Source organism: Archocentrus centrarchus, chromosome 13 (genome assembly GCF_007364275.1).
Source record: "Archocentrus centrarchus isolate MPI-CPG fArcCen1 chromosome 13, fArcCen1, whole genome shotgun sequence".
In the NCBI taxonomy this organism is placed as follows: domain Eukaryota; kingdom Metazoa; phylum Chordata; class Actinopteri; order Cichliformes; family Cichlidae; genus Archocentrus; species Archocentrus centrarchus.
Genome location: NC_044358.1, coordinates 30,833,000 through 30,858,119, shown reverse-complemented (window position 1 = coordinate 30,858,119; position 25,120 = coordinate 30,833,000). Strand labels below are relative to the sequence as shown.

General features: G+C 42.8%; 2 protein-coding genes across 2 annotated transcripts in view; both read left to right on the top strand.

Moving 5' to 3' along the window:
- The window catches only part of clpb (ClpB family mitochondrial disaggregase), a 39,374-nt gene extending 27,533 nt beyond the window's left edge, over positions 1-11,841 (top strand). The window contains exons 9-17 of the mRNA XM_030744780.1: positions 2,170-2,247; positions 5,963-6,018; positions 6,147-6,191; positions 7,048-7,209; positions 7,288-7,444; positions 7,646-7,719; positions 7,828-7,947; positions 9,165-9,269; positions 10,574-11,841. Of these exons, the coding sequence (XP_030600640.1) occupies positions 2,170-2,247; positions 5,963-6,018; positions 6,147-6,191; positions 7,048-7,209; positions 7,288-7,444; positions 7,646-7,719; positions 7,828-7,947; positions 9,165-9,269; positions 10,574-10,771 (995 nt within the window). The 3' untranslated portion in view covers positions 10,772-11,841. The remainder of the gene's footprint in view (positions 1-2,169; positions 2,248-5,962; positions 6,019-6,146; positions 6,192-7,047; positions 7,210-7,287; positions 7,445-7,645; positions 7,720-7,827; positions 7,948-9,164; positions 9,270-10,573) is intronic.
- A 9,114-nt stretch (positions 11,842-20,955) lies between these two features.
- Positions 20,956-24,900, top strand: phox2a (paired like homeobox 2A). Its single transcript, XM_030744938.1, has 3 exons — positions 20,956-21,523; positions 22,590-22,777; positions 22,911-24,900. Exons 1-3 carry the CDS (start codon positions 21,301-21,303, stop codon positions 23,403-23,405), a joined length of 906 nt encoding a protein of 301 aa, XP_030600798.1. The 5' UTR covers positions 20,956-21,300; the 3' UTR covers positions 23,406-24,900.
- The last annotated feature ends 220 nt before the right edge of the window (positions 24,901-25,120 follow it).

Here is a 25,120-nt window from a genome sequence, read left to right as displayed (position 1 = left end):
TAAATGTGAACAACCAACAGTACACCTGATTCAAAATTGCAGGCTTTGTGGTACAGAACTGTGCAAAAGTCTCAAGCCACCCCTCATTTCTTCATATTTTACTAGGAAAATGGGAAATAGTGATTTAATGATGCAGTGATGCAGTGATTTAATGAAACACATGCAAACATACATGGAAATACAGTATATATGGCAAAAACAGAGATTGTACCAAACTTGAAAGTCAATATTTGGTATGACCACCTTTAGTCTTCAACACAGCGTGAACTCTCTTAACCCCTTAACTGGCAGCAAAAAAATCACCTGACAAAAACTACATAACGCCTTCTGGGCATTATTGGCTCTGAAAAACCCATTTCATAGCCTATTAACTGGCCGCGTCTGGTCCGCCGGCTGAATGAAGTGCATTTTATATGGCAGGCTAGACCCTCCCATTTTGATTGACACCTCATTCGGCCAATCATGTTAAGAAATGGGTTTGCTAGAGCCAGTGATACTCAGAGGGCGTCACGTAGCTTTGTCAGGTGATTTGGTGCAGCCAGTTAGATGATTGGCCGAATGAGGTGTCAGTAAAAATGGGAGGGTCTAGCCTGCCATATAAAAGGGACTACAAACGGCCCGTCAGCGGGCCCTTGCCAGTTAAGGGGTTAAGCAGCTTTCCTGTAATTTCTTTAAGCAAAATTTCTCCAGGCTTCTTGAAGGACATTCAAAGCTCTTGTTTGGATCTTGGCTGCCTTTTTTTCTGTTCTCTGTCAAGATGATCCCACACGGCTTCAATAATGTTGAGTTCCTGGCACTGGGGAGGCCAATCCATGACACGACTGACACTGATTCATCCCTTGAGTTAGATCCTTCATTTATGTTTGAATGAGTCCAAGGTCAGTGTTAAGTGGCTTAACAACCAAACCAAAAAACATTCCTCTGAAAATGGTCAGGTACAAGGACTGGACTTTAAAATGAGTGGAAACGCAGCCAATGTCCAAAGAAAAACTTTGAAAGACCTGCATAAAACCTTGAGAACTATTGCTTACTTTAAAAACCACAAGAAAGTCTGGCTCCTTGGAAGCAAAATAGGAAGAAATGAGGGGTGGCCTAAGACTTTTACACAGTACTGTACATGGTACGAAACATTGCTCTGAGTTGCCAACACAAAAACTTGTAGTTTAAAATTTCACACTTAGCTGAAGTAAGCGTCACATACATACACTCATATATCTGTATGTGTTTTTATTTTCACTGTATTTACACCCTTTCTTCTAGAGAATAAACTGTCTCCTGGCCGTGTTATGAAGGTAACTGCAGCATTTCTTCTGACCTAAACATTTCAACTTGCCTGAATGACATGCTCAGGATGTGCATTATCACTTTTTTAAAACCAGCACTTCAAAAGGCCAACACACTGCTATGCAGCTATAATCAGTCTATTTCCAGTTAATCTAAAATGTGAGATAACATCTGATACAAATTCCACAAAAACACAGAACATTTAACAAGAAAAGCCCCTGCTGGTCAGGGGGAACCGAACCAGGACCATTTTCCTTCGGGGCAAGAGCAGCACTAAACCATCGAGCCACTTGCTTTGGTCCTGTTGACTCTCTCAACAGGTTCTGACTTGGATGAGTTTGTGCTAGTGTCTGCTTCTTCGTTGAGTGGCTGAAACCACGGCCAAATACACTCTTTACTCCCCTCGGATCCACCTCATCATCTTGTCTTTGTGTATGTGTGTGAGTGTGGTTGCTGGGGTGATGGCAGGGATGGGTAGGCACTCCTCTTTAAGCAGGCCTGTGTGTCCATGTGTGTGTGTATGTGTGTGAGAGGCTGCGATCTATGCTAAACTGATTTCACCATGGCCGCGCCAGAGAGGCTAACACAATTACCGCTGGCTAATGGCCCCACTGACTGAGGGGGAGGAGAGGCATCATGGGTAGCTTTCTGGAGGTCTCTCATCTTGCTCTGTTTTCTCTCTTCTTCCTTCTTTTTTTTCCTCCACCAAACGTCTCTGACCCTTTTCTCATCCCTGCTCTCTCACACTTTTATCACAGTTTTTGGGATGCCCATCGCCCCTGGGTCAGCTTGGTTCAGATGGGTGAAACTTGGCGGAAAAGCAAAGTCAACAAATGCAAATAACTGAAGTAATGGCCTCTCTTTGTTTCCCTCTGTGCTCTCTAGCCATCAGGAGAAAGGAGAACGGGTGGTATGATGAAGAGCATCCTCTCGTATTCCTCTTCCTTGGCTCATCAGGAATTGGTAACTCACTCTCTCTTCTGTCACACCCAACGCTTCAGGTCTCAAAGTGTCTGAAAGAAAAACTCTTCAGCCTCCTCAAAGTAGCAGCCAAAATAAACAGACAACTGAATATGTTAAGTTTGTAGATGCGTGTAGAATGTACTCAAACAAATTAATTCAACACATTAATTTAATTATATTGAAAAGAAACAGAATACACTGGACACTTTGTAAACTGTAAACACAGATTAGAGCTAGCTTGTATGCAGTACATAGATTTGTCATTAGTTTAAAGAGTGACGCTCAAAAGGATTCAGTCCATGTTTCTTAAAGTGCCCTTTTGTTAAAATACACAAAATTTACATAAATTTAAATTTAAAGAACAAAGCAGTAATTAAGAAATATTTCACACAGTCAGAAACATCTGTTGAAAACTGTGTGACAGGGCCTAGTGTGCTATTCTTTAAATTGTCGGTTTCGTTTGTTAACTTGCATCTTTACAATCTGCCGGGGTTAATATGTGCCCTGAAGGTAGGCCTGTCCTTGTTTTAAGCCAAGTTCAGGCATGGACGTGTTAGTGGATCTATTGGTCGATTGGGTCACACTGAAATTTCTGAAGCTGTTGGATGGATTTGTGTGAAACTCTGTACAGACTGTCATGTTTCCCAGAGGATGAATCTGTCTCTCTTTAGTGATTGCCTGACTTTTCCTGTCATGGCACCAGCTGTTCAGAGAGCCTGGATTGTTTCCAGATACCAAAAAAATTAATGACTTCCTGAAGTTTCAGCTGAACTTTGTGTTAAATGCTGATTAGCAGCATGTTAACATGCTGAACTAAGACAACGAATAAGGTAACATGCTGCCGTCCTATTGCCACAGGTGTATAAAAAAACTTAAAATTTATGCACTTTAACTTTGTGAAATGTCTAATGGATTGTTCTAAAGAGCTCCTTGAAGAAGAGCATGGTTCTGTAATAGGCCACTACTTTTGCTACAAGTTAGTGAAGTTTCTTCCTTCCTGGTTATTCCACGATCAGCTGTAAGCAGTATTATTGCAGAGTGGAAGTGTTTAGGAACCACAGCAATTCATCCACAAAGTGGCAAACCACACAAACTTACAGAGCAAGGATGCTGGGTGCTGAGACGCAGAGTGCATAAACACCTGCATTAACATCAGCATGAAAACTGTGCACTCGGAGCTTCATAGCATGGGTTTCCATAGTCGAGCAGCTGTTGTAGGTGGCCCAGCATTTTTGTCCAGTGTATATACAATATATAAATTCATTAACTCTTCTGAGCAGCCCATTCTTTCACAAACTGCATGGCCAGGTGCTTCTTTTTTGTTTGTTTTTTAACACCTGTGGCAATCGTACTGAAAACCGCTTACTTCAAAGCTTAAGTGTAGTTGTAATACTCATAGAAAGAAATTAACTTTTCTTGTCCTTCTCTTGCAGTGTCTATTTTACACGTACTATGTTTCTAATTCATTTCAGTTTTATGTGTAGGTGCTACAGAGGGCGTTAACAGGGCTTTGTAAGAACAGAGTAGATTCATAAACCTATTGCATTAGGTCCTGAATGAAAAACAGATATGCATAATTGGTAAAAGAAAATCAATTGGTGACCGTAAAATAAGCCGAAGCCAATACATAGGCAGACAATCATGGTTTAACAAGTCACCACCGTTGCAACAAGTCAGTTTGTGAAGTTTCTTCCTTCCTAGATATTCAACTGTAAGTGGTATTATTACAAAGTGGACGTGTTTAGGGAACCACAGCAACTCAGACAGTGCTGAGACGCAGTGTGTATAAAAGTCACCAACACTCTGCTGACTCAATAACTGCAGAGCTCCAAACCACCTCTGGCATTAACATCAGCAGAAAAACTGTGCTTCGTGCTATCTGTTTCCATGGCCTGAGCAGCTCCTGTAGGTGTAATGTGTAGGCGGCCCACTACTTTTGTCCATATAGTGTAGTTGTCTTAAAAACCATGTTCACATGCTGACATTAGCATTTAGCTTAGACACACTCGTCACCACAAAATCTGTATTTCAGTTCACACGGTTACATGCAGTTTCTCATATCATGGGCTTTAATTGTGAAACTGACTTATTTGTTTGGAATTGTGACACAAAACAGCAGTTTTCCATTTTAAAACGCAATCATCTTAATGAGCGCCACAGCTGGCAAATCAGCGCATTGACAAGCTGTATGTGATTGGTTAAAAAAAACTCAAATCCCCCTGATGGAGAGGGATAAATGTTAGACTGAAGATGGAAACAGAGCGTGGCACGTTGACAGTCCTCTGATGTCAAACAAGTACAGTTTGGCACAGTCACTGATTTTAGTCCTACCCACAGAGGGCCACTTGGCCAAGTGTTTCTCAATCAGTTTCCCTAAGTGGATAATAAAGTTGACTGATCTCCAACTAGGGAAATGGATTGAGCTGAGCAACTTCTATTGAGTTGGGCAGTTTTGATGTGTGGGTGGCAATTGTGAGATTTTGAATGGTTGTGGTTAATTCGGCAGATTCGGTAGTAATGTGAATATTGATACAAAGTAATAGACTCTCCAAACAGACTCTAAAAAGGTACTAACAGATAAGCACCATGGTCTTTGCATGTTAAACTTTCATTAGTCCCGGGATTCCAGGACATTTTTATATTGACATTATAAAGCCTCATAAATTTCCTGCTCTTTGTTTACTGTAACCCATTGAACTCTGCGTGCACCTGCTTACAAAAAGCAGCTGGAACCTCTGTGTGAGTGATCAAACCAACAACAGCCAGCATTTTCAGTATTCACTGGTGTATTGAACTGAGACTGACTGACTGACATTTCTGGTGCAGCAGCTCCACCCTCACACTCCTCTGTCCATGAACATCATAAAATTTCCTACAGGACAAATATTAAAGGAAATCATAACAAAAGCCGTGATGCAGAGTGTAATGGTTGTGCCAGCCAAAGTACTAAAAAGTAGTTTTACTAATTTTAGTGCATTAATGCTTCGTTTGTTGTTGTGTTTGGTGTTAAAGCACAAAAACTGGGGAGGACGTCTGTTGAAGAAGTGGCTAAATGTCCTCAGTCATCAGCAAGATTTGGAATCGTGTGTGTCTGTGTGTATATAGGAGTGAAGGCAGCAGGAAGAGCGGGGAGATATTAAGGGCCAGATAGATGGCTAAAAAGAGGGAGATGGTGAAATGACAGGCCAGAGAGATAGATGAGGGAGAGACGGTGTTCATATTCTCTGTTCCCTTCAGCGACAAACAGTGGCCATGAGACATCAATATTAAACACAGCAACAAGACACAAAAACACACAGAGCCTCTTTCACACACACAATCATCATACCCATATGCATACCAAACACAAGACATCAATATCACATATGAGCATTTATATGCAGAATATTTTACCGGCAAACATAATGTGTGCTTCTGGAGAGCTGGAGATGATTGAAAGCTTTGTGGAGGGAGGCACTGGGATTTAGGCCAGCACTTAGCGAAGGAGAGAGATTGTCTTTCTGTCTGAAATGAGTAAGCTTGTTTTCCTGAATTCCTGAAATCTCTGCATGCTGATGTAAAGCCAGGGACTGTATTTTTTATTTATTTATTTTTTAAATTGAAAACAAAGTAATTAAATGGTGGAGGGAGGGATTCCCTAATGATCCCTTTTGCCTAATGATCAGTTAAATGATGCATTTGTTGTGTGTGACTGGTCGAATGGTGTGTGTCGCAGGAAAGACGGAGTTGGCCAAACAGGTGGCTCGTTACATGCACAAGGACATTAAAAAGGTATGTGATGTAGCAACTTATATATTGATACGAAACATATGTCGGGTGCCTAATTTGGAGAAATGAGTTTGATACAGTACGTGCAGCAGTGCTTCTTGTGGAGGTTATAAGCCGTCATGTGATTGCAGGGTTTCATCCGTATGGACATGTCCGAGTTCCAGGAAAAACACGAGGTAAGGCCTTGTTACACATGTGAACACACAAAGTATGTGCTGAACAAGCTGCTCCACACAAGTTCATTTATTTCAGATGAGAGCAGCTGCTAGCAACATCTTTCTGCTGCAGATGCATGGCAGTGATGCATTGGATTAATTCTGTTTATGTAATCGTAATAGATTCATAAACCAAAATTAATGTTGTTTTTTTTTTTTTTTTTTTGCTTGTGTTCTTCTCTTTGGAAACTTTTTGTGATGAATACATTTAATCAGTTTTTCAGAGTTGTATTATTTTACAGTGTTGTATCACCCCAGTCACCTCAGTATTGTGACTTTTTCTGCATAGTTTGTAGTAATGGAAAGCATTATAGGTTAGATGCCTGGAGGTCAGGGGTTTATTGATATTCAGAAAGGCCATATTGATGCATAAGTGAAACACTGACTACTGCAGGAAGGTGATAACAAAGATGTACAGATAATTATGATAATTTGTCATGGGAGAAATTTGAGGTTTTTCATGGCTCTGTTTGGACCTTGGGGGATGACATGGCACACGACCATGAACGATCCTGTCTATATTAAATGTTGTGAGTCTGTGTTACCACATTTGAGAGAAATCTGTGCATTTTTCCTCTCATTTCTGCCTATTTAACAAACAAATTTCTCTATTTCACTGAGATAAATTAAACAAATTCAACACAACTGGTTATTACAGTTCTTTGGTTCTGTCTGAAAACCTCTTTTAGGTGCACCAGAAACTTTTCCCAGGCAGCACACGTCTGGTTGCACTGTGCTGTTTGTATTAAAAGCCAGTTGTTGTTACAATATTGAACTTATTTATATCCACCAAGCATCTTTTCCTCTCTGCCCTCAGGTGGCAAAGTTTATTGGCTCCCCACCAGGATACGTGGGACATGAAGAAGGCGGTCAGCTGACCAAGCTGTTGAGGGCGTGTCCCAATGCCGTTGTCTTGTTTGATGAAGTGGATAAGGCCCACCCCGATGTCCTCACTATCATGCTGCAGCTCTTTGATGAGGTGTGAACACACCTGTTTACATTCATCTTGTGCATCTATTTGATAAAACAGGAATAAACTGAAACTTTCTTCTCTCAGGGTCGTCTTACAGACGGTAAAGGAAAGACCATTGAATGTAAAGACGCCATCTTCATCATGACGTCGAATGTCGCAAGTGACGAGATAGCCCAGCATGCACTGCAGCTCCGTCAAGAAGCTGAGCGGGTCAGCCGCAGGAAGCTAGCCGATAACCTCGGTGAGAGAAACACCCTAACGGGTACATGAGAACACGCTGATGCACACGTGTATGTGCAGTGGTCTTCACACTGATGACATTGTACAGTGTGATTACATTTTTCCATCTGATTTTGTGTTAAACAGACACAGAAATCAAATTATCTACAAATTAATTTTGTCACGTTGCAGTGAAAACGTTCATCTCCTCCTTTTCCTCCAGATGATGTGCAGAAAAGTGATGACATTAAAATCTCCAGACAGTTTAAAGAAACTGTGATTCGACCAATCCTGAAGGTAACGCGCATTATGCACGTAAACACGCGAAACCCGTCTTGTTTGTCGTACTTACAGACACGGTTGGCGTGAGAGGCTGCAGTTCACGGTTCTTTTGTTCCTCCACAGGCTCATTTCCGGAGGGACGAGTTTCTCGGTCGTATCAATGAAATTGTGTATTTCCTGCCATTCTGTCACTCAGAGCTGCTACAGCTGGTCAGCAAAGAGCTCAGCTTCTGGGCCAAAAAGGTATGTGAGCGCAATGTTCATAGTCATTTTTAGTCTCTCTAGTTCTGAAGAAAAAAAATGCAGTGTTAAGTCCTGCTGAGTCTTAATGCAGGAAATGCTGTTTGGCTTTAACAATCCTGCCTCCTGAGTCCCTTATGAAAGGATTTTGACTGATATTAACAGTGTTTGCTGTCGACTATGATGGGTAGTTTAAGTCCTCCAGGGAAATGTACAAATTTGCTCCTGTTATCAATAAACAAGCCCCTGCTTCTGGTTTATGTGCAGGATGTCCACATCGCTGTTTGGTTGTCCACTTTAACAGCAGAGACAAACAAATAGCCAACCCCACAGAAAGTGGTGTGATCAGCTGTGTGTGGATCTGAGATGGGCAGAGGGGAATTCTCCTCTGGACCCCCAACTTCACAGCGCTCGGCACTTATAACACGGGTGTCCTCCTGTGGGGACTGGAGGGCCTCACCCGCTTCATCCAGCTGCTGCTGAGCTGTGCAGAAACACACACAGATCAATATTGTGTGTCACTGTTACTCACTGTAATGTGATTACAGTGTTTAACATGTAGAGCCTTCATCAATATTTAATTATTAATATTACAGCTGGTGTCCTGACAGCAAACATGGGGCCCTGCGGGCGACTGATAGGGACCTGACTCATTTCAGTTTGTCTCTGTTTTGAGTGTTGTTGTTGCTCTTTTGGGTCTACTATTTGTGTCTCCATTTTTTTTTTTTTTTTTGGAAGTGTGCGTGTCTTGTAATCACTTCTCTCAGTGTGCATCTTAAAGTGATGCAAACAGCAGAAATCTCATTATTACTGAATAATCCCACAAGCCTTTTGTTTGTCACTCATTTATATTAGAAGAATTAAATGTTTAGAGCTTTTATTTTTATTGCCTCACTGCACATCAATAGTAAAACATGGCATCTTATTTATTGAATGAAGTGTTAACATCTGCAGCTAAATGAGCTGCTCTGATCACTACTATTGACCCGCGTTTGATTAAAATGCATTAAGGGCCTGTTGATTAGCGTCGGCAGACATGCTGCCTGACAGTACCTCCTCTCTGCTGCTGCTTCCGTCTCTACTCTCTCTCTCCACCCATTTTGACTCTCTGTTCTTCTTCCTCTCTGACAGACGTGTGTTTTTGTGATATTCTGCAGGTCTCAGCCTCGGCCCTATTATAACATTACTTCAACTCTCTTTCACTCTCTCTCTATCATCAGGCTAAGCAGCGGCATGATATCACTCTTCAGTGGGATCGCCCAGTTCTGGACCTGTTAGCGGGCGGGTATAACATGCATTATGGAGCACGTTCCATCAAGCATGAGGTGTGCAGACACTGTAACAGACACACTGGTCTTTAAAATCCATTAAATTGTGTATTAGCTTTTTACTCACCATTTTCATTACTGATGTCTGGGTATTTTTTCAGTAGTTTAGTATTTATATTTATAGGCAGGCAGCTTGAAATAAAAAAAATTAATTGCATTACTTAAAAGGGATCTGGCATAGAAGCCACATACCTGTGGATAAAATATAATAGTCATATAACAAAAGTCATTTATTTATCCCAAAAGTTGGGAAGTTACTCTGTTACAGCAGCCAGAACATGAAAAACAGCTTGGCTTAATAAGTTAAACACAATATTACTGAACAAAATAGGTGAAGGTCAGTAAATCCAGCTCTAAATATGATTGTGTTGTGGTGTGAGGTGGTATAGACAGGAGAGTAGAGAGAGAGTGAGGGGGAGTAACATGGAAATGGTCTGGGGGTGGTCTTGACCCCAGCCCCCTGCAGGAGAGCAATAGTGGCACTGTCAAATAGTTTTGATTCAGCGGCAATGATGAACTCTTGGCAATAATAAGGAGGCTTGGTGAGCATTCAGGTCACAGAAGCATTTCTTCAGTTCAGTTTTATTTGTATAGCGCCAAATCACAATAACAGTCACCTCAAGGCACTTTATATTGTAAAGTAAATACCCTACAATAATTACAGAGAAAACCCAACTATTAGACGACCCTCTGTGAGCAACAGTGGGAAGGAGAAACCTGGGATTACACCACTTGTACCATAAGTGAACAGAGATTATAAAAATAATAAACATTTTCTAGACTAATTAATTGTCAAATGACTGGAAGTGGAGAAAATTGTGTTTCTTTCCCTGCATAGAGGAATTTTTGTGACACTAACCAGCCTTAAAGACAAATCTGATCCCCATGAAGTGTTTAGTTATTAAGTACAGTTTTCTCAAACAGTTATGGAAGTTTAGCACAGGCTGTGGAAATTGTTCAGCCTTTCACTTTAATGATTTCTTCTCGTTTTTGAATAAATTACTTGGAACTGCTTAATAGCTGAACTGCATCATTTTCATAGTAACTTTATGGGTCAATTACACAATTTAAAAGGGCACAAATTCCCTTTTTGCAGGAAAAATCCTGCATATGTAGCGTACATATAACATGTTTATGTGAAATATTAACCACAATCCTGTGTTGCTGTGTAGCTTTAGATTGCATCTCAGATATGACTTTTTTTTAAAAAACACACAAAAAAAACCCACAAAAACTGATAGAAACCCTCATTTATAACCCTGATCTCTGCATGACCTCTAACTTTGTCATTGATCCATCAGGTTGAGAGGAGAGTCGTCAACCAGTTAGCTGCAGCGTACGAGCAGGAGCTGCTGCCCAAGGGCTGCACGCTGCGTCTGTCTGTCCAATCAGAGGGCCAGAGAGAGCGGGGCACACCCAGCCTGCGCCTCGAGGTGGTAGGAGAGGACAGCTCATCAAGAACACTGGACATCCGTCCACCACTCAGCCCTGAACACTAACAACAAAGTGTTATAAGTTCAAGCATATATATCCCCATATCTCCACTTGGATCATCATCATCATCATCATCCACTGTCAGGAAGATGGGTAGTTCTTGATGGATATTCCAATAAAAGTACCTCTGATAAACACAACATCACTGCCTCTGATTCAGCACTCACATGCAGTAATTATATATAAAGCGTTTACATAATATTTGCCAGTGATCTGCTGTATAATCAACAAAGTTTGTGCGGTAGATTTAAACATTCAGAGTAGTGGACAGTCTCATTTGCTGACCATGAAACGTATTGTTTCACTGGCCGTCATATTAGCTGGGTGGAAGCTTGTCTGCATTATATTTGTGTGAGACTGATCGCATTAGCTGCTACATACTGATAACTTCATAGTGTAGAACAATGAAAAGCTAAAACATTTAGAGATATTTTATGACTGTGACTAGAAAAGTGGCTTTAAGTTCCTGACTTTAAGAGGATCAGTGGCAGTTACGGAGCCTGTTAAGCTGAAGCAGAGTGGGCAGGAATGAAGAATTATGTACACAGAAAGAATTAAATTGACATATTTGTAACTGGTATTTCAACTTCATTTTTTTCCCCCTTCATTTCTCGTAAAGTTGCATCAATAACAGCCACTTCCTCATTTTGCTGTGAAAGGAAAAATGTATAACCAAAGATAGTTTGACCATATATATTTTAGCACATTTCACTTAGTGTGGAGAAACTCACACCAGCAGAGCTACACTGACAAATATGTAAACACAACCTGCTTATTCTTTTTAGTAAAGAATGTGTTAGTGAAGAAAGTGCATTTGAATTATGGTTGCTATAACTGCCTTGTAAATAGTTTCTGTTGATGCATGTTAATGTAGAGAAGTCTATCACAACCGCGAGAGACCTCGGCTGCTTTACAGTTTGTGTCTCTCTGACATTAAGAGAAATTTAGTCATAAAGAAAAAATATTCAAAGTGTTGCATCATAAATGTTTGAACAGCACGCTGCCAAGGCACCAAGTGTAATCAAGCAACATCTGTCATTCCTGTTGCCCAACCTCCACCATGTAAATAAAGTCATCACAACAAAAAAAGGGAATTCCTCGCTTTTTTTTGTTCTGCTTGTGTCGCGCTGACACTCCTGATGGATAGATGTGTGTGTGTGTGTGTGTGTGTGAGACTGGTGCCTGGGTGGGAATTCTGCAACAATAACGCTTATCCGCCATGTAAAACGACATGACAGAGGAATTTCCTTGGAATTCTGATTCTGTGTGGGGGTCTGCGTCGGACGCTGGGAGGGAATGCAGAAAGAATCTCTCACACACGCACCCTGCGGGAATGTCTTCACCATAGGGAGAAATTAGCATGCAGGGAACAGACATTCACGTTTACTGTGCCCTGCCTGGACCCCCCAACAACGCACACACTCTTTTAGTTACACACTGAGTCACAGCTGTCTTCTGAGGAGGAAGTGCCTGTGGTGTTTATAAATCATTCCCCTGTAGCCGCATCTGTACTGCAGTCATTTTCATACAGGCTGATTTCATAATTTAAGTGAGTTTTCAAGAACAAAAACACAATATTTCCTGCCCATTATGTAGTCTGTCGTGCTGTTGGTGCACAAAGGTGGAAAGAGAAGATGTCTCTTTGGGTCTATGGCAAAAAAAAAAAAGTATGTTCTTCATTTTGCACATTTATAAACAAAAACATCTCTTCACCATCTAAAGGCTTAAAAGTCCTTTAGAAGCCTTCTGAACTACCTTTCTGTCCACGTCAGGATGGAGGAAATCAATGAGGGATGGCAGTTTTGCCTTATCTGTAAATTTCAGCAGAAAAGTGCAGAATATTTTGTGGCCCCAATTTGGTTTCTTTGAGCCCCCAAAATGTTACAGTATGTGTGCCTCCTCTGAGCTGAAATAAGGTGAATATCCTCTCCTCTGTTTTCTGCCTTCTTTACCACCCACCTCCCAGTCATTCAGCAGTGTGAAAGGGGTGGGGTGGGGGTGGGATACCACTCACAAATCTAAGATTACTCTGTGGTTGTGTAACCTGTGGGTTGTGCTAAAAATCAACTGCCAGATGCCTGAAATGTCATCTGCATGAAGCTGATGGGTTTAAACTGTTGACACCCACAGACAAAGCAGCAACAGGCCAGCAGATGTTTTTAAAAGTGAGACTCTTAAAGTGGCTGCATCTGGACTGTAGATCAGGTTTTGCTGTGATACCTCAAGGCTCTTTCTCATCTCTTATAACCCTAGAATACATCTACACTTTATGGTTTTAGGAAGGGAAATGGTCTGTGGGTGTGGGTGTGTATCCATTTACCCTCCCTGAGGAGGAAGACAAGAATAAGAAGAGGAGGAGAAAGAGAAGACGCTCTTAGTCTGTCTGTCAGGCTATTTCTGACTGCTGCCATTTCTCTGATTAGATTATGGAGAAACAGAAACCTGGCCCTCCATCGTCCTAACCTCCCTCTCCCTCTATCTTGCTACATTTCGCTCACTCCCTCACTCACCCCTTCCTCTGCCTTGTGCCTCTCCACTGTTCTCTCTCTCTCTCAGCCCTTCCTTCTTCCTTTCCTGTCCCATCTGTCCATCTCTCCCACTTCCTGCTGCTCATACAAATGGACAAAAGTCCAAGGTGCAGTAGAGATGAGAAAGGTCAGTCTGTGAGGTATTACCTGGGAAAAATGGAGACAAACATAGACACACATTCATGATGTGAATTAAAGCAGAGGTGGCAATTACTTTTGGTTCTAGTAGCCTTAGTGTGCGGTTTATGAGAGGTGAAGTTTCTCTGTGGACACACAGAGAAAGTTCAGCTGCAGATGTGCAGGTGGACTGCAATCATTTGACCATGCAGATGAAGAGGCTCCACTATGCACTGGTAGCTCTGGGGTTAAAGAATGAACTGCGTGTTGCTGTCCTGGGTAAAGCTTTTGCACAGTGTGTTTCTAATGCTGCGTCCAGCCAGCAACAGCAGCAGCTCAAAGAGGTGCAGCAGCCAGGTGGAGGTGGTGAATGATAAACGACTACTAGCGGCTCTCCCATTATCATATCTGTCCCTGCTCTTAACGGGGGATTTTCATCCGTGTCCCTCTGCACTCCTCTCATCTCTCCCTCTCCTGCCCTCGCTCATTGTGCTCCCCCAGGAAAGCGATCGATTTCACCTCCATTAGCCCACCTCAGTCCACTCAGCTCTTACTCTGAAGATGCTCCTCATTCATGCAACGCAGCGCAGTTACCGCTGACCATTCATGTTGGCCTCACACGTTTGTTAAAATAACACCGTCAGGCCCCTCCGCGTTAACCACTAACGCTGCGGAGGGTTCGGGGGAGATGGACCGGTGGGGCGGAATGGACTAGAGGAAGGGATGCCCGCACCGAATGCTCATCCCGTTACCGCAAGGCAATCACGTGACAGTCCCCTGGGAGAATTAGCATAAAAGACAAATAAAGGACCCCACCAAAAAACACACACACACCAGTCTGTCCTCCTTTCTTTTAAAGAAAAGGAACAAATCCATTCCGCCTAATTCGAACCTTGCTCAGGGACAGCTCGCGTGGCAGATTGCAGCCTAATTAGTTTAGAGGGAATTTAATTCAATTAACTTTCCACAGCTCCGCGCGCCCCGCCGCTGGGCTGCTTTCAGAGCGCGGGGCCAGAGCTCGAGATCTAATTAGCGTGTTTGGAGAAGCTCTCCTGCGCGCGGCCATCCCTCGCCGCTCCAGCTGTGGTGTGTGTGTGTGTGTGTGTGTGTGTGTGTGTGTGTGTGTGTGTGTGTGTGTGTGTGTGTGTGTGTGTGTGTGTATACTGTGGTCTCCCGGGACCTGGTTTTTATCCTAAAAAGCTTCTTTTTTAAGTAACATGCCGTTATCCATTAGGATAATACAGGTCTGGTGCTGCAGCAGAGGTGTACGCAGCATGTGAATAACCGCAGCTGCTCTGCGTCATATTCCGCCTGATGAATGCGCGTTCAGTTCAAGTTAGAGCGGACTTAAATAACGATGAGTGTAATGTGATGGGTTAAAATTAATGGCCATATTTCGAGGCAATTTCGGCAACTTCATCCTGATGAGCCTTTGTGCTGGACAGTCATTTTGTCTCCTCAAGCCTCATCAAGGTTTGTCTCAATCTGTCCCAATATGACTATAATCTGACAAGAACGTGGATTTCTGATTATGCTGCGCCAAATTCAACCGGGTAATCAAGCAAATATGGTGCTTTAAAAAAAAAGAAAAGTACATTTACTAATACACAGCGTTTTCCCCCCATTTCTACGCACATTTTATGCACAAAAGTTAAGATTTTATGCTGCGATTTTAGGTCTTACAGAGCACAAAGCACAGATCCTGCTCATCAGTGTTTCAGGAATTTGGGAGATATCTGTTTGACTCTCTTTCATCATCGTCAGCTCGTTTACTCACTATTTGGGTAATGCACTGTGGCCCAGCTTACATCTTACCCACATAAATGAGATAATGTGTACTGAAAATTAATTTAATATTTAAAAACTGTTTTGCTTATATTCTTATTGGATTATATTTTTCCTCCTCTAGCACACACTGCAGACCAAACTGATTCAGATCACACACAAACACTGCCTGAGTGAGGAGTTAAATGTAACTTGCTGCCGTCTCTAACGCGGTTAGATGCGCGCCGTCGTCTCTAGCCGGAGCGTCACGGTATATTCCCGTAATTGGGGAGTGATATGCGGGGACAGGCTGCACCGACGGGACCCCCCAAACCCCTCCCTTTCGCTCTGTCTCTCATCCATCACCTTGCAAATCAAATGCACACCGCCAGCCTCGATTGCTGCCGTAAAGGCGCAGGCCGATGTTAACGGCAGGATCCGCGAGTTCTGATTTTATTTTATGCGCAATCAAATCGACCTCAGAGGGGAGAGGATCTTAAGAGGGGCGATGACACGACACATTTTAGTCACACTGCAGGTAGCCGCCCAGCTGCTCAGCAGTATTTGATCGCACACCGACCTCGCAGGTTTAACTGCAGTCAGCAGTAGGAGTTAAGGACTGGGTTGGAGCAAATGGGGGAAAAACAAAACGCGAAATAATACTAATAATAATCCTGAGTACTGGCGTTTTACAAAAGGCAAAACAATGTATTGACTGTCAGTGATATAAATCACCGTTGTGGCATTTAAAATTATAGGGATGCAGACAGATGAGCGTTCAGTTAGCAGCTGGGTATTTTGCGCACAAGACAAATGTGGAGCCACTTGGTACAACGCAGATAGACTTCCACACTGCTGGTTTAGGGGTAATCTTTCAAATATACATAAAAGCAATATTCAGGAGTGAAAAAACTGCGCACATTTTAAATCACACTAACCTCAATTTTACAGAAAACTGTTAATAAAAACTAACATATACAACAAAAAAAAATTTAAAGCAGTAATGTGGATATTTGTTAAAATTATTACAGCTTTTCTAATCATTTATAAAAGAACATTAATCCACGCCTAACTTCACATTAAATTAGGCCAGAGTAATCAGATTCCAACAAACTAAATGTGGGACAAACACAGTGTTTGTGTGGGACAAAGAGGGACGCGTTAACAATGCTGGGAAGTAATGAAATATATTTGAGAGCAACTTTTCCAACTTGCTTGCTAATTAAACACAAGAAGAATAAAATGAAGTTGAAATTTGTTCTCCTGGTCTCGTGCAATATTTTTTACATACACTCCTGTGTTCTCTGTTATTTCACTGATATTTCAGCTGCGGTTCTGCCTGGTAACTGTTTGGGTTTCAGCAGGGATGCATCCGTTGATTCATTTTTTGAGCCATATCTGACAATCTTAGCAATTTTTAGCTAATTATGACACAAACATACTGTGTCACTTCACAATATATTTTCTCCTGTACAAAACTGAAAAATAACTTGGAAAAAAATCGAAAGAGATTAAAAAACAAACAAACAAAAACAAAAAATTTCTTTACTTTAGAAAAATCCTGCCGAGCCAATCAAAATGCGGGACTCAAGATATGAGAAAGGAGGACAAGGAATAAAACTTCTGTGCAGTCCCACTTAAAGAGGGACACCTGGCAATCCTGGATCAGTCAGTGAAGGAGGATTATGGAGGATATTGTCTACAGAAGAGCTTCAACAAAAAACAAAAAACAAAACGTATTTTCCTGGGGTACAGCCATCAGCTGCATGTAGCTATGCCCACATCATGTAGTGTAGTACTTGTACACTGGACCTTGGAACTGAGTTCAATTAAGTCGATGAAATGGTGTAATTTGTGCTTTTATTTGGCCATTACTGCTCTTTTTCAAAGCTCGACAAAGAGGAGGTTAATATCCAGACCTGCGAATCAATAGCTGCCTGAGTCTGGAGCAAGAAAACTGCTTTGAGCACATGGGACATGTCATTCTTTGAGCTTTCGTGATGGATGGATGGACCTGGAAGCCTCCCTCTCTGACTGACAGCCTCACTTGGATTTCAGACCACCGCCGCCTGTCACAGGACAGAAACCGGACTGGGCCTCCCGCGTGGCTTTTCATCACGCCAGTGTCATCGCTACCCCATCCTTCACTCATCCCCCGTCTCTGCCCATACACCTCTCCATCTCTCCTTCAAGACTATCCAGCCATCCATCATAGAGCCCGGCCTTTCCATCCTTGCGCCATCACCGCCAACAAGGCGCACACACGAGTTTTCCGACCGCCCTCTTCGTTAAGGCCAATCTGCATGCAGCCCCGCAGATCTTCAGTCGGTGTCTTTAGGGGCAGAAGACCATCACAAGCAATTAGAGCAGCAGGAAAGACGGGAGCAGAGAAGAAAGAAACATCGAGAATTTAATTTCTCTGCAGATCATGCCCCTTTAGCGGGCAGACAGGACAATTAATGGGGTCTGAATTAAAAAAAAAAAAATGCAGTTAAATGAGCCCTGGATAATTTTGTGACCTCAGCGAGTCACTCAGAAGAAAGTGAAGTCATTTGGTTATGCTTTAAAACTTCTCCCATAAAAACTAGAAGTATGCTTATTAATAAGACTTTTTTTTAATTAATATTATTATGGATGCCATGGTTAGCATCGTAAACAGGACAGAATTATGCTAGAACAGCACCAATAAGAAATGGGATTACATTTTATTTTGAAGAGCTGTCTTCCTGTCATAGTTTCTAATGAGGCCGAACTGCCTAAATATCTTAATCGCCCCGTTAGCTGCGTTTACAGTTTCATCACCTGTAATTTAATATTTTTAAACCACATAATGTTATCAAATAACCACTGAAAAGAGTCACTCAGTCATACTCTGTTTACAAACGGACAGCACATACGCGCTTTCGGGTTTTCCCTAATAACCCACGGGCCTATAATCCTTATGGTCGGGGTTCCTCTCTCAGGGGCCCTCAGGAGCCTCTAGGGGACCATTGTGTCCCCGCTCTGTTGACTCAGACGCCATGAATGCCAAAGCTCCCCGTTACTGTTTCCTAAAAATCGCCCCATGAATGTAAAAGTCCAAAGTTAAAGCCTTCGCAGCAGTGAAGTCTCCCCCTGCGCTGGAGCACTATAGGGCGGATTAGCGGCCTGGAAGAGACCGGTCCCCTCTTTGAAGGGATTAAAGTTTAAATGCTTTAAAAGCGGGAGTGCTAGGGTCGTTCTTGGCTGCGCTTTTCCCCCCTTTTTTTTAAGGGAGGCAGAAACGACCCTGGAAAGTTTAACTTAGAAACAGTTTCTCGGTAAACTCACCTCTGAACCCAGCAGACTGAGAAGAGGACACACAACAGACGGGAAGGCCTGGGAGCTGGCCGGTTAATGTGGAAATCCAACAGAAAAAAAACCTCAGTGGCCCGTATTTATTTAAGTGCCTTAAATAGCATAACGGTTGAAGCAGGCTGTTTTTATTAGTTCACGTGTTAAGGAATGGAGCCGCGGTGTTATTTTATTTGAAGATTTTAAAATCGTATAGTCAGGCGTTGTGTAGTGCGCACAGGACGCAACAAATAAAGTGGCCCTTACTTAACTGTTTTTTACCACGCGTATTGCACTTTTTCCTGCAGGTGAAAGACCTGTAACAGCTGCACAAGAGCTGTAAAGAATGCGCAATATAGCGCAGTAAATAGAGCTGAGCACTTTGTGTGGGGCTGAGCAAAACCCCAATTGCAGAGGCGCATTAAATCGATCTTTTTGATATGTACTGTAAAATAAACTCTTTGACATAAACAATTCCTTAATAAAAAACATATAAAATAGTGATAACATATTAAACAAAAACAGAAAACATACAAATTTTCCAAAAAATAAAGAAAACAAGTTTAGGGCCCTGTAACTAAACCAGGTGACGCGAAATCGGCGACCTCACTCTTCTTTGGGCATCTTGTGCCCGGCCTTATCTGTGATGTTCAAGCAGCATCAGATGAAGATGAACACCAGGAGAACCGCGTGCCGCCCCGCCTCAAACATCCGCCGACTCTCACCAATCACACAATAAGCGCTGTAAACAAATCTTATTATTGTCGCTTATTTGTAGTTTAAGCGAAAGCGGAGAAGCGAACTCACGCATGCGCGCGTGTGGCGGGTTAATGTCATTTAGGAGCATCGGCAACAACATCGTTATGTGCAGCCTGTGGTCAAGCAGAGATGGAGCGCGCACATTGAGCCATTTTATGCATTTTACGCGCGGGCGCGGAGGCCAAACTCAATTAATTTCTCGCGTGCATGCACAACCTAATTTTGGTTTGTGGATCATATTATTTGCTGGAATTCACGCGCTAATGAAAAGCCTGTTAATTTCACGAAAAGCAGCGAGAAGTCCTCGTGCTTTAAAAAAAAATGGCACCACATTTGGAAGCTGCGCAGAGCGCGCGAGCCTGCCTGCTGGTTTCAAAGCCTGCCCGTTTCTGTGTGATGGGGGCCGTGTGGGATATGACTTATCACATTGTATGACACCGAACAATAAACTTAAACCAATTTATGAAGCTTCAATGCGTTTATGGTTAGCCTGTCGTGGTTGCTCGGTTGTCTCCGCAGCCGGCTCCCTCTCTAGTCCTATACATCAAATTGACGCTCACTCTGGTGACATCTCCGTAAAAGTGATCGGAATCAAATCAAAGCTTTTAATCTGAGCAATCACCGTCACATCTGGACGTTTCCCCTCACATAAAGACTTCTGTGGCTGAGCCGCGGATGTTTCTAACAGCGCGCAGGGAAACTATTGACCAGTTATGGAGCATTATTTGGGGGATGAATCTGCTTGTACGTATTTTAGTCGCCTGTGACGAGATTAAGCAGACTGTTATGGCTTTAACACATCGCATGTCTTAATATTGCAAAAATACTTCAGTAGAATCTCCTGAAACACCGAGCATGTCTATCCCGAGGGCGTGTTTCTCAAGCACGGGGCGCATTTTCTTTATAAAATTTGCTCATTTGCATTCACTTTTAAAAAGGTCTTCAAGCTTATAAGCCTGCTGTCATATTTTGCTACAGTCGTGCTCAAGGTCGGTACCCAGAAATTCCACTAAAAATCAAACAGAGCACAGAAAAGGTTTCCAAAGCGGATACGCATACTCTGTAAGGCCCGAGCTTTTTCTGAGGCACTTAATGGTAGCTGTAACATCTCCTCAAAACACAGGAGCAAGACAGGAATCGAAATGGGTTCATTTGGTTGTCCTAAAATTTCTACCTGGAACATTTATGCACCAACAGCCATTTTCCTTTTGACCAGGATAAATCCAGGTGTTACCAATTACTTTAATTAAAGTAAGAACCCACATTAATTTCATTAGTAACACCTGCCTTCGCCTGGGCGACTATTTTAATGTCAAAATGGCAGATGTATCCTTAACATCATTTGAACACATTCTAGTTACATGTAAACATAACGCTTAAACAGTGATGCTTGGTTTTGGTCACATTAGGGCTGAATGAAAAACGCTGAACTCACCAGAATCACAAACGTCCGATAAAGGATGCACGCACTTTATAACGGATTTAAATTGTTTTTAGACGCGCGTGATTTAACTCCGCTGACACCTGCTAGCTCGCAATGGCGTGGGCGGTGCACAGAGCGGTGGGGTGGGGAGGAGGGGTGTCCGTGTCCACGCTCGCTCACTGGTGGCATTGTCATGGAAACAAGACCACCGCCTTCGCTATTGTCTCGCGCTCTGCCAAGTTTATTATAAACAGCGCGCGAGCCGCAGCGCGCTGTCAAACGGAGCGCGAGCGCAAAGCGAACCTCAGTCCAGGGAGGGGAGCTGAAGAGACGGACGCACTGACAGAAGAACCGGGAGAGAGACGAGCTGTGGAGGCAACATCTGGATTACTTGCCAAGAAACTCCAGCCGCGTCAAGGTGAGATACAAACCTTAAAGCTCGCGAGAGCTTTGGAGAAACAAACCGACTGTTTTGGGAGATTCTGGAGAAAAAGACCAACTCGGACTGGTGTAAACGACACCCAACAATAATCCCAGAAACTAAAAGCAGCTGCAGACACGCCCGAAGCCGCTCTGACCTGAGTTTACAGCGCAGTTCTTTACAGACCGGTGTCTGCGCCGGCTGACCTCCATGTATAAGATGGATTACTCGTACCTGAACTCCTATGACTCCTGCATGGCGGCCATGGAAGCGTCGGCCTACGCGGACTTCAGCTCCTGCAGCCAGGCCAGCTCCTTCCAGTACAACCCGATCCGGAGCGGACCTTTCTCCAACCCGGGCTGCACTCCGCTCAGCACGACCAGCTGCACACTGGGAGCCCTGCGAGAGCACCAGCCCACACCTTATTCCTCAGGTACAGGAACAAGTCATTTTTGTGCTCTTTTCAAGGTCTCCACTAAAGCAGCACCACAAGATGAGGGAATTCCTGGTTATCTGACAAAAGGTCATAAAAAAAGCCCTGTTAGAGGGGCGAAACATATATGGGCATATATAATATTTAAATTGTTTATGTATATATATATATACAAAAGCACGAGAAGAAAATATTTGTCAACGATGCTTTTCATCATGTGTGACCACCTATTAAAGCCGAGGCCTACATTTTCCGCACTGTTTATTTTAGTAGAAGTGATACTAGATTACATTTAATCGCTGCAAAAATTAACTTATTAAAGGAGATAATAATAATAATAATAATAATAATAATAAAAATAATAATAATTTTGGGGGGCCATAATTGTAGCATCTTTTTACACTTAAATAACATTTAAACTAAACGCATTCTTTCCCATTTTCTTTGTTGTGAAATCCCGCAGTTTCTGTGGATTTTAACTGGCTTAAAGAGATGGGGTATTTTTGATTAAGAACCATACCCAGTTCTTTATTTTTGTGGCAAAGTCCGGTATAAATTCACTCGATACCCCGGCTTATTATAAAGGTTTTAACCTGAAAATCGGGCGATTTTGAGAATTTTTAATAAGCAAAAATTTAGATTTTTTTTAAAGGCAATAACAAATAGCATAGCACAATTAGAAACGTTTAAAAATAGTTATTGGATATCTCCCACTAAACGTTATATTATAAATCGACCGCTTGTTGAATCTAACAGTGTCCAGCTTGGTTTGGTCAGACGTCAGCTCTGGATGGTTTTACTTGCGCTTCCATCATCCCAATTAATCAATTAACTCTCCTCATACAAATCACTAACTTTACAAGAGCTTCTTTTTGATGAAAAAGTACAAAAAGAGACTTAAAAAAATTCCTGAAAATCTCTTTTTAAACAGATTTTTTAAAATAGGCGTGAAATGCACGGCCTCTACATGTTACTGTGTCCCACTCCTCCGCACTTTTACGCGCCAGCCGGTCCCTATTACATTTTTCTTTTCGATTATTAAACGGAAACAATTTTTCCCTTGCAGTCCCTTATAAATTCTTCTCGGACCCATCTGGCCTGAACGAGAAGAGGAAGCAGCGGCGCATCAGGACCACGTTCACCAGCTCCCAGCTGAAGGAGCTGGAGCGCGTCTTCGCAGAGACGCACTACCCGGACATCTACACCCGAGAAGAGCTGGCGCTGAAGATAGACCTGACCGAGGCCCGAGTACAGGTGTGCCGAACAGGCATTTAAATCTTCCGCACGACTTAAATACAGTGAAAATCAGGATATCTGGCAGTAATACAATAAGTACATTTCTTTATCCATCTAATGCCGTGTATTCGCCTCTTCGTGTTTCTGACAGGTGTGGTTTCAGAACAGACGTGCCAAGTTCCGTAAGCAGGAGCGTGCAGCCAACGCCAAAGCCAACAACTCTGCTGGCACCACAGGCAGCAACACCAACAGCAGCTCTGGAGGAAAGAAGGGCGGGGAGCCAAGATCTTCATCAGATGATGATGAGTCCAAAGAGTCCACCTGTAGCCCCACACCTGACAGCACGGCCTCCCTGCCAGGCTCAGCCAATGGAAACTTGGGGAGCCCTGCCAGCCTGAGCCCCAGTCCAGCTCCTGCTAACAGCAGCTACACCAACACCTCCAGCTCTCCAGTTCTCCAGGGGCTGAAGGCTCCCAGCTGGTCCAGTCTGGGACCCTCCAACCCGGCCGTGGCGCAGCCAGCTGCCCAGACTCAGGAGATTCTGAAGGCCTGGCAGCCGGCGGACAGTATGACCGGGCCCTTTGCCGGAGTCCTGTCCTCCTTCCACAGAAAACCCAATCCTACCATCAAGACAAATCTGTTCTGAAGCACAGAGGAGGAGAAATGAGAAACAAACTCTAACCGAGAGGAGTTTCTAGCTTTTGTGGAGAGAGACAAGACTTGCCCATTAAAACACTGAGTCCACTGACGTAGTCTGCTGTAGTTCAGCAAGGCTCTCGGTTCTTCTCTAATCGACTCAGAAAATAAAATCACAGGTCTGCTCACCATCTGCCGTCCAAAAATATTATGCAACTGTGCACACTGTACCTGTAAATCCTACATTGACATGGGCAGTGTCCTCCCTTTCCTGCAATGACTCCACTCTCACTCTCAGATAAACCTAAGAGAAATACTCTATTTAATAATGTTACTATACAGGCCCTTAAACTGTTCACACTTCCTTTGTCTTTTCTGTCTTTTTTGTGCACTTACATTCCCACACTCACCGCATTGCAACAAACCCAGTGGTGCATGGCAGCAGCTCTGATGTGTATGGTGGTCAGGTACGAGTTTAAAGCAGAAATGCAAACATCACACTCCAAACTCTGCTGGGGAAACAGACTTTCACCCTCAAGCACAACTTCCTCTAAGCCCCCTGACACACAGGCTTTCACCAGTAGGAACAAGGTCCCCCTAAATCTTTTTGCCAAGCAGAGAGGGGTACCCCAAAATCCAATTAGACCTGCTGGGTCTAGACCAGACTCCTCCCCAGTTCACCTCATCCCCTCCTCCTTCTTTACTGTATCAAGTCCCTCTGAATCCCACACTCTCTCTGTCCCATCATGCCTTTCTCTATCAAAGTTTGTTAGACTTTTGCAGGGCAAAGAGTTGGAGAACTTAAGGTGTTTGACTCCATTTTTAGTTCACGTGCTGCTATTTCCTCCCCTGTTCCTTGTCTGGAGAGAAGCAGATTGTAGCCTGCATATTTATCTAATTATATCGGACTTCTCCTACTGGACTGAAGTGAACACGTGTTTGTACAGCAGGTCTGAGTTAGGACCTCTAGCAGGCTTACAGCTCATATGTTTCTCTCCCATAGGTTACACACACATGTGGGATAATCTGGCAATACACTGAGAGATGGAGTTTTATACTGTATGCGCATTAATACTCAGATTTTGTTTCTTCTTTCTTTCTTTCTTTCTTTTTTTAAGCTTGCGAGAGTTGCTTGTAAATCACCTCTATTGCATTTTGATGACACTCACTGGTTTCTGAGGGAGAAAAAAAAATGTATTTATTAATATTTTTTATTATGTCAGTGAGAAACCTACACATTTATTTGAACTGCCCCATAACGTTTTGTGACTGTAAATTCTGTAATTAGTAATATAAATATTAGATAGGCTTTGTTTTTGTTTGGTTTTTTTTTGCTTTACAGATCTGTTTCATTGCAGAGCACCTGTCTCACGGACCAACACGTCAGTGACAACTACGGACTGACAGAAAGCTCGAGTGAATGAGATGTTATAGCACTACTCTGAATATTCTAATAAATCTACATTATGGAGGCACTACCTGATGCGTGTAATGGTCTGGCTTCTTGTGTGTGGCATCATCATAGCTGTGTTTTGTATCATGTGCAGCGTCTACAGGTGATCATACAAATCCAGTTCTGAAAAAGTAGGGATGCTGTGTAAAACGTAAATAAAAACAGAATACAATGATTTGCAAATCTCAGAAACTCGTATTTTATTCACAATAGAACACAGAAAACACATCAAATGTTTAAACTGAGACATTTTACTATTTCATGAATAATAT

Coding starts and splice junctions, on each gene's coding strand:
- phox2a (XM_030744938.1), top strand. CDS start 21,301: ATGTATAAGATGGATTACTCGTACCTGAACTCCTATGACTCCTGCATG. Junction 21,524..22,589: donor GCCCACACCTTATTCCTCAG/GTACAGGAACAA, acceptor TTTCCCTTGCAG/TCCCTTATAAATTCTTCTCG. Junction 22,778..22,910: donor TGACCGAGGCCCGAGTACAG/GTGTGCCGAACA, acceptor TGTTTCTGACAG/GTGTGGTTTCAGAACAGACG.